This window comes from Trachemys scripta, chromosome 10, assembly GCF_013100865.1.
Source record: "Trachemys scripta elegans isolate TJP31775 chromosome 10, CAS_Tse_1.0, whole genome shotgun sequence".
Taxonomy (NCBI): domain Eukaryota; kingdom Metazoa; phylum Chordata; order Testudines; family Emydidae; genus Trachemys; species Trachemys scripta.
In genome coordinates this window covers 1,408,213-1,423,861 of record NC_048307.1, presented here as the reverse complement: position 1 = coordinate 1,423,861, position 15,649 = coordinate 1,408,213, and the positions used below count along the sequence as shown (strand labels likewise).

General features: G+C 57.1%; 1 protein-coding gene across 1 annotated transcript in view; it reads right to left on the bottom strand.

The window, feature by feature from the left end:
• Nucleotides 1-805: 805 nt before the first annotated feature.
• Nucleotides 806-15,649, bottom strand: part of HS3ST2 (heparan sulfate-glucosamine 3-sulfotransferase 2) — a 33,166-nt gene continuing 18,322 nt past the window's right edge. Inside the window, exon 2 of the mRNA XM_034784957.1 lies at nucleotides 806-2,278. Within this exon, the coding sequence (XP_034640848.1) occupies nucleotides 1,660-2,278 (619 nt within the window). The 3' untranslated portion in view covers nucleotides 806-1,659. The remainder of the gene's footprint in view (nucleotides 2,279-15,649) is intronic.

Sequence of the window (15,649 nt, the reverse complement as noted above, 5' to 3'; positions counted from 1 at the left end):
AACAAGGCAGGCCTGGGTGAGGCGCTGGGCTGGGAGCGGCTCCCCGGTGCTGCCATGCGCCCTGCTGCCTATGGGCCTCAGCTCTGCCTGGCGCTTGGCTCACGCTGCTGACTGCTCAGGCCAGAGGAAGGGGCCTCGGGCTAGCCCCTGGTGACGTCCCATGTTCCCTTTTGGGAAATACGGTCACCCCAGGCCAGCAAGAATCTCCTCTGCCAGAGCCACAGAAAAGCCTTGAACATGCAGATTTCCCCCCAACCCCCCAGACAGGAGCGAGGGACCAGGCTCATAAATGTACTGGGTGCGTCTCAGGCAGGGCCCATCCGTCATGCTAAGGGCCGGCCAGGCACAGAGCGGGCCCGGGCCTGACGAAAGGAGAGTTTCATACCTGTTATCAGTCGGGATCAATCGGTGCCTCATCAGGGTGGGAAATGGCAGCTCCAGCAATTTCCCCCGGCCATAGCAACCTGTCACCTTTATAGCCTGAAATCCCCGCCACCCCGGGATACCCGGGGACTGCTCCCCCTAGCGCCCATCCCATGGGTGTCACATCTCAATCCATCCTGGGTCGAATAGTCGGTATCTGTCCCCTCCTAGGTGCTCTGAGAGCACTGGTCCATGTGGACAGGTTTTCTCTTGATTTCTCTCCCTCGTTTCTTCTCTGGCACCCGTCACTGCAGAATCTGGCCAGCGCCGGATGCTTTGGCGGTTTTGCATCGTGTATGAGGGCGTGTTTGAGCACAGACCCCGTGCTGGGTGCAGGGCGAACCCAGCTGTGGAAAGACCATTCCTAAGAAAAGTACCTTAATAAGGACCTGTTCTATTCATCTTTATTTCACAGGAAGTCACATGCTGAACAAGAAAACTAGTGGCACTAGAGTACCCGTACCAGCAGAAATCTGTGCTTTATTCACAGGACAAAGTATCATCACAATGTGGTTGGAAACATTTTTTTTCAAGCATACACATCACCATCTTCATGGGTACATACTTCGCTCAGGTGACAAAAGGCAAAATGGAGAGGCCCACCCCAGCCTCAGACGCATGGCTTCCCATGGGTCATAGAGCCCCATGCAGGCCCCAGCCCCTGCGGGCGTGGGGCATTCATCCTAGTCCTGGTAAACTGGACTAGGAGACGAGAGAGACTGACCCACCCAGAGCCCGGGAAGCTTTAGCCAGGGAATGCTCCAATTGGTGGTTATTTTCGGAACATGCACAAGGTACATGCCAGGTAGACGCTTGAGCCAGTTTGCGCATGGGCAGCAGTGTGTATCGACCAGCTACTATTAAAAATCAGATGCCCGTGGCCTCCACACGGCCCATCGGGCCCTTTTCTGGCTGCTAAGGGTGTGCCCTGTCACAGTATAAAAACCAAATGCAAAACAAGCCCCCCCAGCTGCTGACAGAATCTGGTGAGGGCTTGGCTGTGTCCAGCTGTCTCTGCCTGGCACATGTTGGGATGCAGACATAACTCCACATCCTCCTTGGCCTTTGGCCTGGAAAAGCCTGGCCTCCACAGGGTCTGGAAAGCTGCTCTCGCCAGCACCTGCAAGGAAGGACAAGATGGCCGACGGAGGGGGTGGCTTGCACGTTGGCCTCCAGTTTGAACCCTCATGGAAGACTGCGGCATGCTCGCCTCACCACCGCTCTGGGCCTGGACATTTATTCCCACCTGAAGTCCTGCCCAACGGTTTCATAGAATTTAATATTATATGGTCTATAAAAGTCCCGGAGCTGCTCTATCACCTCAGGGTCTATCTGCACATGAGTTCTCCCTTTGGACTTGCCCAGGCAGCGCGGTAAAGTGCTGCTCTCTGTTTTTTTCAGGCAAGGAAACCCTTTTGTCTTGTTGAAGTAGAAGTGCTTGTCCGTGATCACCCGCTTGATGCCCAGGAAGTCCTGCACTTTGCCCATCTCCCCGGCCGGGTCTGTGATCAGCTTTTCCCCGCTGACAAAGTGGATCTGGGAGAGGGGGAAGTACTGGAGCCAGCTCTGCAGGTGCACCACGTACATCCCGATGCGGATGGCGTTCCACGAGGTGTCCACCAGCCCCAGGCTGCGGTTCTGGAAGGACAGCCCTTCGAAGGTGGGGATGTCGGGCTTCTTGGAGAGCGTCTGCGTGTAGTCCGAGATGGCCCTGGTGACCGGGTTCCGCACCACCACGATCAGCTTGGTGTCTCTGGACATGTTGAAGATCCGCCGTGGGGCCTCCTTGGTGACAAAGTAACTGGGCGTCTTTTCCATTGTGATTTGCCTGCTGAGCGTCCTGGGCATCAAGCTTCTGTAAGCAAAGAAACGCACAGGTGAGGACAGGAGCTGGGACCCACACGAGGCGCTTGCAAACACAGCCCAGGTGCCTCGTTCTCAGAGCCCAGGCAGCTGGTGATTGCCAGGCAGGGCACCGATAATAACCAGACTAATGCGGACCAGGCAAGAAACTCATTCCCATCCCGACGGGACACACCACCAAGAGGCCAGGAGAAGACAGAAGCCCCCCACAGTCAGCAGAAGCATGCAACGCCAGACGAGGGACATGGGAAACTTGACCTGCACTGTAGCTACTGATGGGACAACTGCCACAGTCTGGCAGGTTCAGAGAAGCAACCAAGCAACCTTCCTCACCTGACCGAAGGAGCGCAATTGTCATTGCTTACGTCATCTCACTGGCAGGACAAAGCCCCAGGAGAGGCACTGTCGGAGTTGCTTTTCTGTGGCCCCAGCGAAATGGATTATTGATCTTCTAAGGCTTTCCCAGCTCTTGAGCTCCGTGAAAAACCCACCCAGGTTTTTTTTCCAAGAATGTTAATCCCACATTCATGTTTCAGCCATTCCCAGCCTCCCTGTTGTGTGCGGTTGGGCTTTGTAAAGTGGAAAAGGACTTGAGTTCAGACAGACAGACGGACATTTAAAACATCTGTCTCAGAAACAGAGAGAGCCCAGCTCAAAGTCCCCACCATGGAGGTGGGCCACAGGGACACTAACCAGGCAAGTGCAGGAACTGAAAACAAGACGGTTCCTGATTGAAACTTCCGGAGGGATTGAGAGAGGCCCAATGGACTTGGCCAGGGCTCGGGTTATCACCCCTACTCCTGTGAAAAGTCTGAAAGTGCCTTTGAATGACCAGGCCCTCAGACCTCCAGCTCAGCAGTGCCCCTCCAGCACCACAGTGCCCCTAGCACCAAAGTGGGGTGTTGGCGTCAGCAGTAACGCGAAGAGGAGAGTGTGACCGACTGACTCACCCACATCATTTCCTGCTGCACCGGCGCGTAGGCGTCCCTGGGACGGCGCCCACCCATGCACTGACTCAGCCACAGCACAAGGTTGTAGTGCTGCCCGAGAACTAAGCTCTGAGGTGGTAATCTGCCGCTTCGCCCGCCCGGGGGCAGGTCAGGAACACTGCGTTAGTGCTAAGGCTGGGTCGAGGAGAAGCTGGCCTGTCACATTACAGGCAATTACCCCGCTCTGGCAGACGGGGAGCGGTTTACACAGGATGCTGGCAGACTGCAACAGGGAAGCTTACGCACCCCTGACAAGGGAAGCTCCGGGTTTGAATACAGAGGAGCTGGCCACACCTGCTCCCTTCCCCAACCCCTCAGCTAGGACACGTAGGATTCAGACACCGACTCCCCCTGGGGCCTGAGGCGCAGTGAAGTGGTGGGATTTTCATGCACCCAGTGCTTCTCCCTTTGAGCAGCTGGCGGAGACTGAGCGCCAAGCCAGAGCCAGGCTGTGCAGACGAGCGTCTCCTGCTCTGCTCTGGATCCAGACAAGCTGGCCAAGGTGCCAGCAGCAATGTGCCAGGGCATCTCCGAGCCCTGCTCTGGCGTCGCTCGCGCGGCCCTCTCACAGCTCGAGCCACAAACAGAGGCCGGGCTGGGGTGCAGAAAACAAACCCTGGGGGAGACAGTCATGCCGTTCTGCCGCCGGTCTGGGCGCCACAAGCTAGTCCCTCTCAGGGACAGTATCTCCGCTGACAGAACCGGCCCCTCTAGCCATCAGCAGAGTCTGCAGGGGCGTGACTGGGAGCTCGCCCCCTCGCTGAGGATTACCACCAGGGCAAGGGCCTGCTGTCTGCTAAAGTTGTGCGATATCAATCACCCGGCTGAACAATCAAGAGGCCCAGGGGGTTCCTTGCTTTATTAGGGCTCGGTTCTGTCACACGACTCCTCGAAGGTCCTTTTAGTCACTTATAGCCCATAGCGTGGGGGAGATCGTCACAGAGACCTGGGGCTGTGAGAGATGCAGAGGTCCCAGGGAGACCTTGGCAGTGGCTTGCTGCCGCAGGACCCCATCTGCCCTTGAAATAGTCATGATGGGATCTGTCCTAGTGCCACCGGCCCTGCCTCCAAGCAGCCAGCCGCCCGAGGCGGGCATGCAGCCGAGATGGTTAAACAGACCTTGAGAGCCTGGGCAGGCCCCAGACGTGAGTTGTTAGTGGTGGGGAAGGTCCCAGGGCTCAATCTCAACGACAGCTCTAAGGAGAGGGGCGTGTGCTGGGTATCTGGATGTGCCGTAGCACTGTTCACAACTTGTGGCCACAACTGCGCACACGGCCTGTTGCCCCCAGGACACTGGGTCAAGTGGGCAGAGGTTGTCCCTGTCTGCCGGTGCTTGGGTCAGCCTGTGTGACTGGAACGGGGGGCCCCAGGCCAGCAGGGCTGTGAGACTCGGGCCCAGTGAAAAACACCCCCTGGGGGGCCTCCCAGAGCAGCAGGAACGATGGAGGCAGGGACGTGTAACCTGCTGGGTGCCAGGCTGCCAGCGCCCAGGATGCTTGTCTCCATAGCCCCCTGGCTGTGCACTGAGGTCTGGCGCTGGAAAAGCTTTACCAATAGCCCTGCAGTGTATCAGGTTCTGTCCTAGATCAGCATCCAGGCACGTGCCTCCAGGCCCAGGGCTTTACCCAGTGGCATTGGACTAGTGATAAAATCACGAGCGCTCACAACGCTGCCTCTGTTTCCGCGCTGAGCGGCACCAGGCGGCACCGGGGTGTGCTGCCCAGATCGCCGACACAAGGAGCTCCTCTGCACCCCGCGCATGGACACGAGCAGGATCAGGCCTTCACAGCAAGACCAGAACCTGACAAACATGCCCCCCCGCCTCACTTGGCCAGCAGGGAGGGGCCCCGGCAGCGCCATGGGGCGGGCAGAGCGGCAGTCGTAGGGGGCTGCACGTCAGGCCCGAGGGGCATGGGCAGCGCTGCAGAAGGAAGCCGGTGTTGAGCCGGGGCCGTTCTTCCTTCATCTTAAAGCAGTAAATTCCTTTGCGGTTTGAAAAGAAAGCCGCGTGAACTGAGCGCAGGGCTGCCAGCGCTGTGCAGCGTCAGGCACCTGCAAGCCGTTCTGCTCACAGCCCCCTCTCCGCTCACAAGCCTGGCTCCCAGGAGCTGCAGGCCAGGCGGTTCCCCTTGGGTACTACAGCACTTTTGCCATTTGCAAAACAAATTGCAGCTGGCGCCTTCTGGCATTATTGCCAAGCCCTCCCACAGCTGCCAACCCTGGCGACGGCAGCAGGGCGAGGGAGGCTGCTGATGCCCACTCCCAGCCAACCCTATTTCCCACCCACGAGGCCTGGGAGCGAGAGGAAATGTGGGGACATCGCCTGACTACTGCGTGCGCCATGGGGCCCTGCTGCTCGCAGAGAATGAGGGGATTTGGGGGAATGAGATTCTTGGGGTGGGGAGGGGAGCCCCAAGGGATGGGCCCACGAGGTCTGATCGCGCTCTGGGATGCCCTGGGCTCACACCTCCTCAGCAGCGTGGCGATAATCCTGCTGTGGGGCTTGGAGCCGGAGAGCCTCCCTGTGCAGGCAGTGGCCCAGCCCTGGAGCTGCGCTCAGGGACTGACCCCGTGTGAGAGAGCAGTGTGTGCACACGCTGCACGGCCCTTTCTCATGGTCTGCAGCACCCAACCTCCGGCACCCCCCAGGGACCCCCCCCCCCAAGTAACCAATGGTCACAAGAACGAAGCCCTAGAACATAGGACCTGCCATGTGGGCAAACTGTGTCTGTGTCACTGCTGCCCCCTTTGCTGGGGGCGGGTTGGAGGCTGGCACCTGAGCTGCATGGGACAGGTGGGGGAATTGCACGCAGACTGCAGCTGCTGCTTGGGCCAGGTGGCTCATGACACCTGCTGACTTTCCCAGGTGTGACCGAGACGGCTGCTGATTGCCACAGGCTATTAACAGGGTGGCTGCTGGTGTGGAGGTGGAACCGGGAGTTGAACTGCTGGGCAATAACCTGCTGCAGGAGTTTCTTCAGGGCAGCCCATTCTCACCATCTGCCCCCGCAGCAGCCACCGCCACGTCGCCCATGTCCTTTCCAGAGGGGCAGGGCCCAGGGAGCCGCTTTGTGCTAGTCCCGCAGTGCTGCAGGCTGTGGTGCCCTTTCTGTACCTCTCCTGCCCCACAGCATCAGAGCCATTCAGCCTGGTGCTAGGCTGCCCCTGCCTGCAACACCCTGGCCTCAGCCCGGCGTCTGTCTGGCACCCTTCGGGCAGGGAGCTGGGGAGGATGCCTGGGCAGACGGGCATTCCTTGCTCCTGTCAACCCCCCAAGCTGATACTAGGACTCCTGCGTGGGGCCCCAGCCCCGCTTTCTCTGCGGAACCATGCACCGGCTTGCTGGGTAAAGGAGAGATTTAATTTCAGCTGCTTGGTGCCCTCAGACAATGCCCACGCCCCTGCCTCGGCTTCACAGCAGGAAGTCAGAGCTCCCCAGGGCTGCTTCTCCCCTGGCACCCTCAGCTTTAGTGGGCATGTCTACACTGCAATAAAGACCCATGGCTGCCCCGCACCGGGAGGGGGAGGTCCCACAACCCATGCTCCAGCCCAAGCCCGAATGTCTACACGGCAATTTGTAGCCCTGCATTCGAGCCCTGGGAGCTCAAGTCAGCTGTCCCAGGCCAGCGGGTCTCTGATCCCAGTGTAGACGTACCCAGTCTGGCACCTGCTGCGCCCCCGAGGAGCGTGCGCACGGCCCATTGAGGTTCCCCGGCCCAGGAGCTGGGTCTCCTGCTGCTCCTCTTCACATTCAGGTGTGACAGAACGACCAGACGCTGCAATTCTATTAGCCCAGCGTCTCCACCCAACGGCAGGTTATCGGTTTCGTCAGCCAGGAAAACGAGGGTCCGCCTTCCAGAGGGAGCCTCGCACGTTGGCTCCCAGCACAGCAAACCTATTCTGGGGGCTGCAGCGAGGCAGAATTCGGCAGCCAGGACGCTGCCCTCTGGATTAATTTACACTCCAGCAGCCCCACTGAAAGTGACAGCCTGACGGATTTCAGTGCATGCTGGGAGCCAGCAGCATCAACGGTGGCCCTAACGGCTTGTTCGGCTGCGGCGTGCTCTCCCCTACAGGTCATAACTCAGCAAGACTTCATCTAACGCAACACGGTGCAAGGTGCTGAGTCCCTTGCAAACACAGCCTGGCTGGACTGCAGACCAAGGTGAAGTTCTGCAGCTGACATGCACCCCCCTCTCCCTCCCCTGCTTTCCCCCCCATGGCACCGGGCACTCTGCTTTACTCTGCCCCTCTGAGCCTCCTCGGCAGCACAGTGCAGGCCTAAGAACCACCATCTGAAGCACTGCTGGGTCAGCTCGGAGAGACTCACAGATGAATTAAACCTAATTATGTGCTCCCCGGGAATTCTACAAGGGCTGGGGAAGACCAGTGGAGGTTCTCAGGCAGTCCTGGCACGAGAGGGAGCCCACGGAGCAGGGTGGAGAAGGACCCAGAGCACGAGTCATTTTAATAGACGAGACCTGGTGGTGTGCAGTCTGGCCAGGATCAAGGCAGACAGGGACAGCAACGGCAGGAGTACTGCGCGCCCCTGCCCATACCCACTTATAGCAGCACAAGCACCCACTGCAAGGGCTGCGAGCTCCTCTGAGCTTCCCCAGCCGTGCACAACCCCCTTGCCAGGGACCCGGATTTGCCAGCGCTTCCGTTTGCAGTGACCAGGCAGGAGCACGAGGCTGGAGCCTGAACTCCCGGACCGTCGGAGTCTTAACCCCACTTCGTTCCTGCCATTTACTTCAGCCATTAGCCCCACGGCCACTGTCAGCATTTCCATCAGCCCGCAGCGTTGCCTTTGCCTTGCGCCAGCATGGCACCCTAGGCCCCAGCCAGCACCTCCCCCAAGCAGGGACGGCAGGTGCCTTCCGGGGGTTGCAGTATTTCTATTGGTCTGTGCAGTGCCCATTCGCTCTACCAAATTTCTCATTAGTAAGAGAGCCAAGTAATTACATTGCATAAATTAATAGGCCAGTTATACATAGGTACCAGAGCATGGGCCTGTCCCAGTGCCCTGCTTTAGACCCCATAAATCCAGGTTATGATTCCTGTTGTTCAATGACTGCCAGGAAATGCTCATTTAGGGCCCGGCCCCACTGCTGCTCTCTCTAGATCACAAACAAGTTTTTGTCATAAATCAGGGCAGGGCAGCTTGAGACGCGATTCCCCATTACGATCTATTGGCAGAGAATCATAAAACTGCTGTTTCATTAATGGCCCATCTTCAGGCTTGTTAGAGTTTCATTACGTGAGCTATTAGGTCTATGTATTTAAAAATGAAATTACATGTTCTAATCAATTATGAAAAATACAAAATAACTGCCTAGTAAATTACTGAAATGAGACAAGAGGATTTTTTTTAAATGAACTTCCAGCGCTCGCTGCTCCGGAGCAATGGAGATTGCTGAGACAACAAACCAGCCTGACTCGAGGCGTAAATCACCTCTGAAACCAGGCAAGGGGGAGAAGTGTCAGCCAGCCTTCAGCGTTGCGGTAACGGTGGGCTCCCAGGCCTGCAGGAGCTGGAACACGCATTGAAACTTAATTACAGTTCACTTTAAAATGATAGCTCTGGACTTCTGCATTGGCAGAGTTATTTGCATGCAAGTAGCACGTCATAGTCTTCAGCTTTATTTTTCACAGGTGATTTAGATTTGAAACCTTGCCGTGTCCTGCTCCTCGTGGAACACACCGAGGGCTCCCAGCAGAGATCCAGCTTATGGGGATTGTGGGTGGTGGGAGCGTCTTACCGTGTCAACAATCCCCAGTGCGTTACCCTGCGCTACCCGGGCTCATGCTAAATGAACCACAGTGGGCTGTAGTCCACAAAAGCTTATGCTCGAATAAATTTGTTAGTCTCCCAGGAGTGGGGCTGAGCTAAGGGCAAACATAGAATCATAGAATATCAGGGTTGGAAGGGACCTCAGGAGGTCATCTAGTCCAATCCCCTGCTCAAAGCAGGACCAATTCCCAATTAAATCATCCCAGCCAGGGCTTTGTCTTACTGCCACGGAAGGGAGTGCTAGCCAGGCAGTGGCTGCACCAGGGACGGAGAGAAGGAGGAGCCGACTCTGCGGTTGGTGAAGCAGGACAGGTTGGAGAGGTGGCCAGTGGAGCTGTTTTCCTCTTCATGTGCTATTGCTCTGCCCTGAGGCTGGCGTGCAGGGAGAACGTTCGAACGATGCTGCTCCTGCCAGACTCTTCAGTCAAGGGCAGCCCCAGGGAAAGAGGTTTCTCATGGTTCGCACTCGGGTCAAGGCACTGGCCAAGAGCAATGGGTCTGATCCTGCTCTGGCTGCCCTAGCCCTGTGCAGTGCGACGGCCAATACACGTTCCTAAGGAGTTCCGAACAGGCCTGGGAGGGGCGGAGATCCTGAGTTCAGCTGGCCCTGCGGAAAGTTAGGGCCAAGTACAAAAAGCCTCAATTGTGGAGCTGTATCTAACTGTCACCATGGAAATGTCCAGGTCCAATCAGACTCCTCTCCAGGAGCCTCAGACACCCCAAAAGCTCTGGGACATTAGGTGCACAAATGCCAGGGGGAAGGCCTGGAAGAGGAAGGACTGAAAAATAAACAAATGCATCGAGCAGCCAGTGCGGCACCTTGATCCACCTTGGAGCCGATTTGAGAGGCGAGGGGCCGTCGTAGAACCCCAGCACTGCTTCCGGGACAGGAAGAGGACACCCCGGAGAGGAGCCACAGCGGGTGCGCTGTAGGATGAAATAGTTCGTCAGGGGCCCAAGTGTCCCACAAGAGATTTGAGCCATTTAGGCGCCGCTAGTCCTGGCCCCTCCCGAGTGAAGGGCTTGGTCCCTTCACCTGAGCTTCTCTTCTTGTCACAAGTCGGTTCCCGCAGTCTCTGATTTTCTCACGTTATAAAGCACCCAGCTGTGCTAGTTAATCATCACCCGGCTCACAAGGGTAGTTGCAAGTATTCGCTAACCGCGTTCTGGGCTGTGAATGGACACACGGGTCACAAGATGCTGCCTCTGTGCCGTGACTGTTCGCAGAACTGCCCCCTGAAATCACACACCTGAAATCCAACCAGGCTCTCTGGGAGCATTGTCTCTACACCTGCCGCGTCCTTGCTCGAGTGCTCATGGAAAGTGAACAGGCAGGGCCATGAACACCGCACACGTCACTGCCTTGTTTTAATGGCGTGAATATTCCTGGTGTATTTACCCAGCATTAGTGTTGGGAACGCAGTTTATTTGCCACTCTTGGCACCTGTTTCTCAGCAGCTCCAGACGCTCTGCTTCATTTGTGTCTCATCATTCTTCCCAAGAGGCTAAAATGCAGGCCCCAGAGGTATTTTAAGTGTCTGAAGTACCAGCGCTGTCCAGGCCAATCAAACTCTCTGTCTAGGCTACTGTGAATCCACCCAGAGAAAACATGCGTCTGACGAAGTGGGCATTCACCCACGAAAGCTTATGCTCCAATACATCTGTTAGTCTTAAAGGTGCCACAGGACCCTCTGTTGCTTTTTACAGATCCAGACTAACACAGCTACCCCTCTGATACCAGAGAAAACTGTCCAATGGGACATGTCACACACGGTTAGAACACATGCTGCGTGCACGTGTTTCCTCATGCCTGCCCATGCAGAGCCATCCCACGTCTGCACACGCTGGGTCCTGGCAGGGGAAGCAGCGGGCTCCTGGCCTCACAGGGTGCATGCACTTGCGGACTGGAACTGGGAATAAGGCACAGCACTGACAACCACAACACACCGGGGTATCACCCGAGATCTCCCAGTCACAGCCGGACAGGCCCCTTCCAGAGAGATGGGAGGTTCTCAAAGAGCAGAGGCAGGGACCAGCTGCCTGATGGGCTCCCCTCCAGCCTGAACGTGTCAGCTTCCTGAAAGCCACACCTAGTCAAACATGGCCCACTCGCTGGCGCTGCCCCCCTTGCTTCAGTCTTTGGTGCCTTCTTCCTAGTACGGCCACAGATGTGCCTCCAGCCCCAGCACTCCAGGTGCTATAGCAGCCGTCCAATCACCAACCCCCGGACTGCAGGGGGCACGTGGGGAAGAGCCCAAGGCGTTTCCCTCTTGGGTTTGTTACTAACCCGGGGGGGGGGGATTTTCTAACACCGGCTAAAGCGCTGGTTAGACACATTAATCTGACAGCAGGTGCAGCACGAATTCTTCTGGAACGAAAGATTTTTTTATGGTAGTTACGAAGCTTCTAAAGCCTTTTGGTGCCAGATGTGAACAGTAAAGCTCACTTCAAGCTTTGAGATGTCAGGACTGTGTTTGGCCATGTTACTGGAATGAGCAGAAGAAACGTGTCCTCCAGCCCAATTAAGAGTAATCAGAGAGAAGCTGCCCCAGGTAAAAATACCTGGGGTGGACGGGAGTCTCCACTGAACTCACTGGGGCCAAAATTTCACCCTTGGTGGCCCCAAATCAGCTGTCAGGAGCCCCTACCCCAGACTGTATCGCGCAACCCAACATATTCCATGGACAAGCCAGACCCAGGGCTCGTGGGCAGGCACCTTCCCAACCTGCTCTAGAACGAATTCACATGCTGCACAGAGTGAAGGGCTCAACCCCCTCCTGGGGCATGGCTTTATGAACAACCAAGTCAAGTCAGCCCACACTCCTCCCCAGGCATGGCTGCTCCTAGGGTTCCTTGCCAGGAATGCTCAGCCCGCCCCCTAGGTCCTCTACCTCTAGAGAGAGACTCCCACCTCCCGCTTACAGCCAGGTGGGGTAAGAGTCACCTGCCTTAGTCCACACAGGATCAACACCTGCTAACAGGCCTGAGGTGTCTCAGGTTAACCTGCAAGCCGGGAACAGGCCTGCTTCACCGCACTGCACAGATGAGAACACAGGTACACAAGTAGATTCTATTTACCACCTTCTACGGCAAGCAGAGACACTAAAGCTGGTATCTTCTATCACGCAGACTAAGCAGTGTTCACGCAGCTCTGCCTCCCGCATGGGAGCAGGCGGGAAAGGAGGCTGAAGGAATGAATAGCCGAACAGGGGACTCAGCAGGACGGGATAATTCCCTGCACATCCACTGTATGGCAATTCTCTGGGGCTCCGTCAAAGCAGCTGCTCTATCCCCAGTCTCTCCGCAGGCAGGGGCTGGAGTCGCATGGAGAGGACCCGGCCCAGCACACGTGCTCGCTTCACAGAGTCCCCTGAAAAATGGGTTCCTCAGCAAGAACTCTGGATCCACTGAGAGAGGAGCCGGGAGGGGGTCATTACTGCAGTATTCCCAGCTCTGCACACACATTGTGTCCGCCGGTTACTACGGCCCAGCCCAGCCGTGCATCGCTGCTCTGCTCTGGGAAGCCTGGCGGGGACTGGTGGAGAAGCGGGGAGATAGATCTAGGCTGGAGAGCTGGGTAAAGGGCCCAGCCTTTCTTGGTTCCTGGCTTTCCCGTGCCCTCCGGTTGAGCTAAAGAGGGCTGCTTCCAGCCAGAGAAGGGGCCAGGGTTTCAAAGGCTCCTACCTGACTTCTAGCCATGTACACACACACGCACACACACTTAACCCTTTCCTGGGCTTCGCGAGCAGAGGGGACGCTGCATTCCATGCAGATCCCACATCTACCGGTCAGTAGCAAGCTTGGCTCGTCGGCCTCCCCGTGCATCAGCGCACGCCTGGAGCCGCCCGTACAGCGGGCAGACTGCCTCCCGCAGCACCCTGCCAACTTCCGCTGGGCTCAGGGGCACTGCTGAGCCCTGGAAGCCCTGAGATGGAGCCCGCTGTTTGTATAATCACACCCCACGTCTGCATTATCGGGAGAGCACATAAAACATGGACACACCCTACCAGAAATCACGACGCCAGGCCGAGTGCTTGGGCCAGACCTGGCACCGTGGCTCAGGGACGTCTCATTTATATCCTTCAGCCTCGTCTACCTGTAAAAGTGCGGTCGACACAGCAGTGGCACTCGGGCTGTGCAAAATCCCCCCGAGCACCACAGCCAGGCTGACTTGACCTCGTTGTGTCTGGACCGGGGGTTAACGGCCGAATGGTTCCGCCTGCCTCGGTACCGGCGCCGGGGAGCAATGGAGAACTCCCCGCCGTCACCGCGGGAACGTTGACACTCGGCGCGGCCGTGGCGTAGCCAGGGCAGTGAGGCTGTGCCGCTGTAGCGTAGCCGTGGCCTGACACCGTTATCCATGACAGCAGCGCAACAGGCTTTGCTGATGGAAAGTCAGAGACTCAGGCAGTATTAACAACGCCCTGCACCTGTCTGCCATGGGGCCTGGTCTTTCATGCACCAGACAACGCCGATTCCCAGGGTGTCTAAGGCCACTAGAGCGTGAGCTCCTGCTGGCTGTTGTCCAGCACTTGGGGGAGCCCCTTGGACCAAGGCATGGCTCATCTCCAGCTATTCAGTCTGGTGCTCACACAGCCTGTAGCGTCAGTCCCAGGGGCTGGGCATGCTTGGGGAAAGCGGAGGTGGGCTTGGGAGGAGGAGCTGCCTACCTTTCCCTCCCGAACCTGCATCCTGAGCCACGCTGCTAACCTGGCCAAACTGCTCTGAGCAAGGCTTTTGCAGCCTGCCTCTCATGTGGCTTTTGCTAGGCACGTGGCGTTGCAGCCCAGCGAGTGCTGCCACTTGGGCGCGGTCAGGACTGGGGTGCCAGGGTCCTGGTCACTTTGCCAGGCTGCCTACACGCCAATGACCATTGCCATTTGCCCACAGGTAGCAGCACTGGGCTGCGTGGTCGTCTTCCAGCAGCCCCACAGCCAGGCTGCAACTGCAAAGGATGTGAACACACAAGGGTTCGGACAAGGTCCTTCACCCTTCCTGGCAGCAGAGCGCTGCTGTCCAGCTCGCTGGCTGCGGGGAGACGAGGAGGGCGGGCACGGGGAGGTGGAACCAGCACTGTTTTCCTTCAGCGTCTCGTCGGTGCTCCCGGCTTTGTGCTCCTGGGGAGAGCCGGGCCAAGATGCAGGGTCAGGCGGCTGGGAACACAGGCCCGTGGGGGAGCGTCCCACAAGATGAAGGCTGTTGTTTCTGTCAGCGAGTAGGAAGGCACTTGTCCGTCAAGTTCCTGCCACAGCTTTGTGCCGAAAGACTCACAGGGCAGTGCTCCCTGCCTAACAGTCGCTGCTCCACCTGGCTAGGTCACCCAGACTGGGGGTGATGTGCCAGAATGTAACCACCCGCGTCTTGGGCCGGTCTCAGGCAGATCCTCCCGTGAACTGGCAACTCCTCCAAGTGGGCAAGGGGCACCCACTACGTGCACAGCAATCCCTGGCCCGTGCTGCAGCCCAAACTCCTGCCTTGCAGCGGAGAGAACACACCCCTTTGCCAGCGGCCGTCACACAGCCCAATGGCCATAGTCTAACTCCAGCATCGCCACCTCCCCCGCTGCAGACGTGACACTGGGATTTGCGAGGGGAAGAGAAGAGGCAGTCGCTGCAGGTATTGAAGGTCAGCCCCATGTTCGTTAAACTGGCTTTGTTTCAATTCTATGGGCTGCAGAGCTCAGTCCCCAGAAAGAGTTAATTCCCCAGCAGCACCTTTCTGAGACCCTGAATTATTAATTTCTTTATAATTTGCCTTCAGGCACCCTGTGGCCCGTACAACACTCCCACATTAAAGAAACACACACTCCCTCGCCGGCTGCAGTGCTTTGATGTCAAACCTCCCTCCCAGGGATCAACTTGTACAAAAATCCATCGGCTGACGGAGATATTGCTGATAAGCAGGTACCTGTAATGACACATTACATCACGTCAGGCTAACTACGCAGAGCAGAACGAAGGTGGGGGGAGGCTCTTGAGTAAATATTTGCTCGTGTAGCTCGTTGTGTACAGAGGATTCACAGGCTGAAGTTGACTCTTCTCAGAGGCAATAGACTGAAGTGTGTGTAATCCTGGAGTTTAGCCACATGCAGGCATAAAAATGAACTGTTTAGTTTAGCAAAACACCGAAGGTGAGCTCCCATGGTGGTGACCTGCCCCTCCAGCTGCTGGCACAGCTCTGTTGCTGGTGTCTAAGAGATCTTCCAGGCAAGTGGAGCTGGGGAACATGGAGACAGCCAGGGCTAGTACTGAAGAGACAAATTTCTTCCCAATACAAGATGAGGAACGTGCTGACATCCCCTTGAGACCTGCACCATGGGGTGCTGGGCCTCTGAAAGCCAAGGCTGGGAGGCAGCAGGACTGAGATGGAGCTTGCAAAACCTGCATGGAAAAGAGAGAATCTACAAAAGACAAAATACGAACTCTGGAGGGTTTTAAACATCTGAGATGACAACAAACAAACACCTGAAATGCACCTGCGCCTCACTGCACCTGGACTGCTATTAATGCTGCTCAGGGTTGTACCCACGCGCACAGCAGGAGAAAAGACAGACACCACTGGAGTGAACTGTAGATCATTC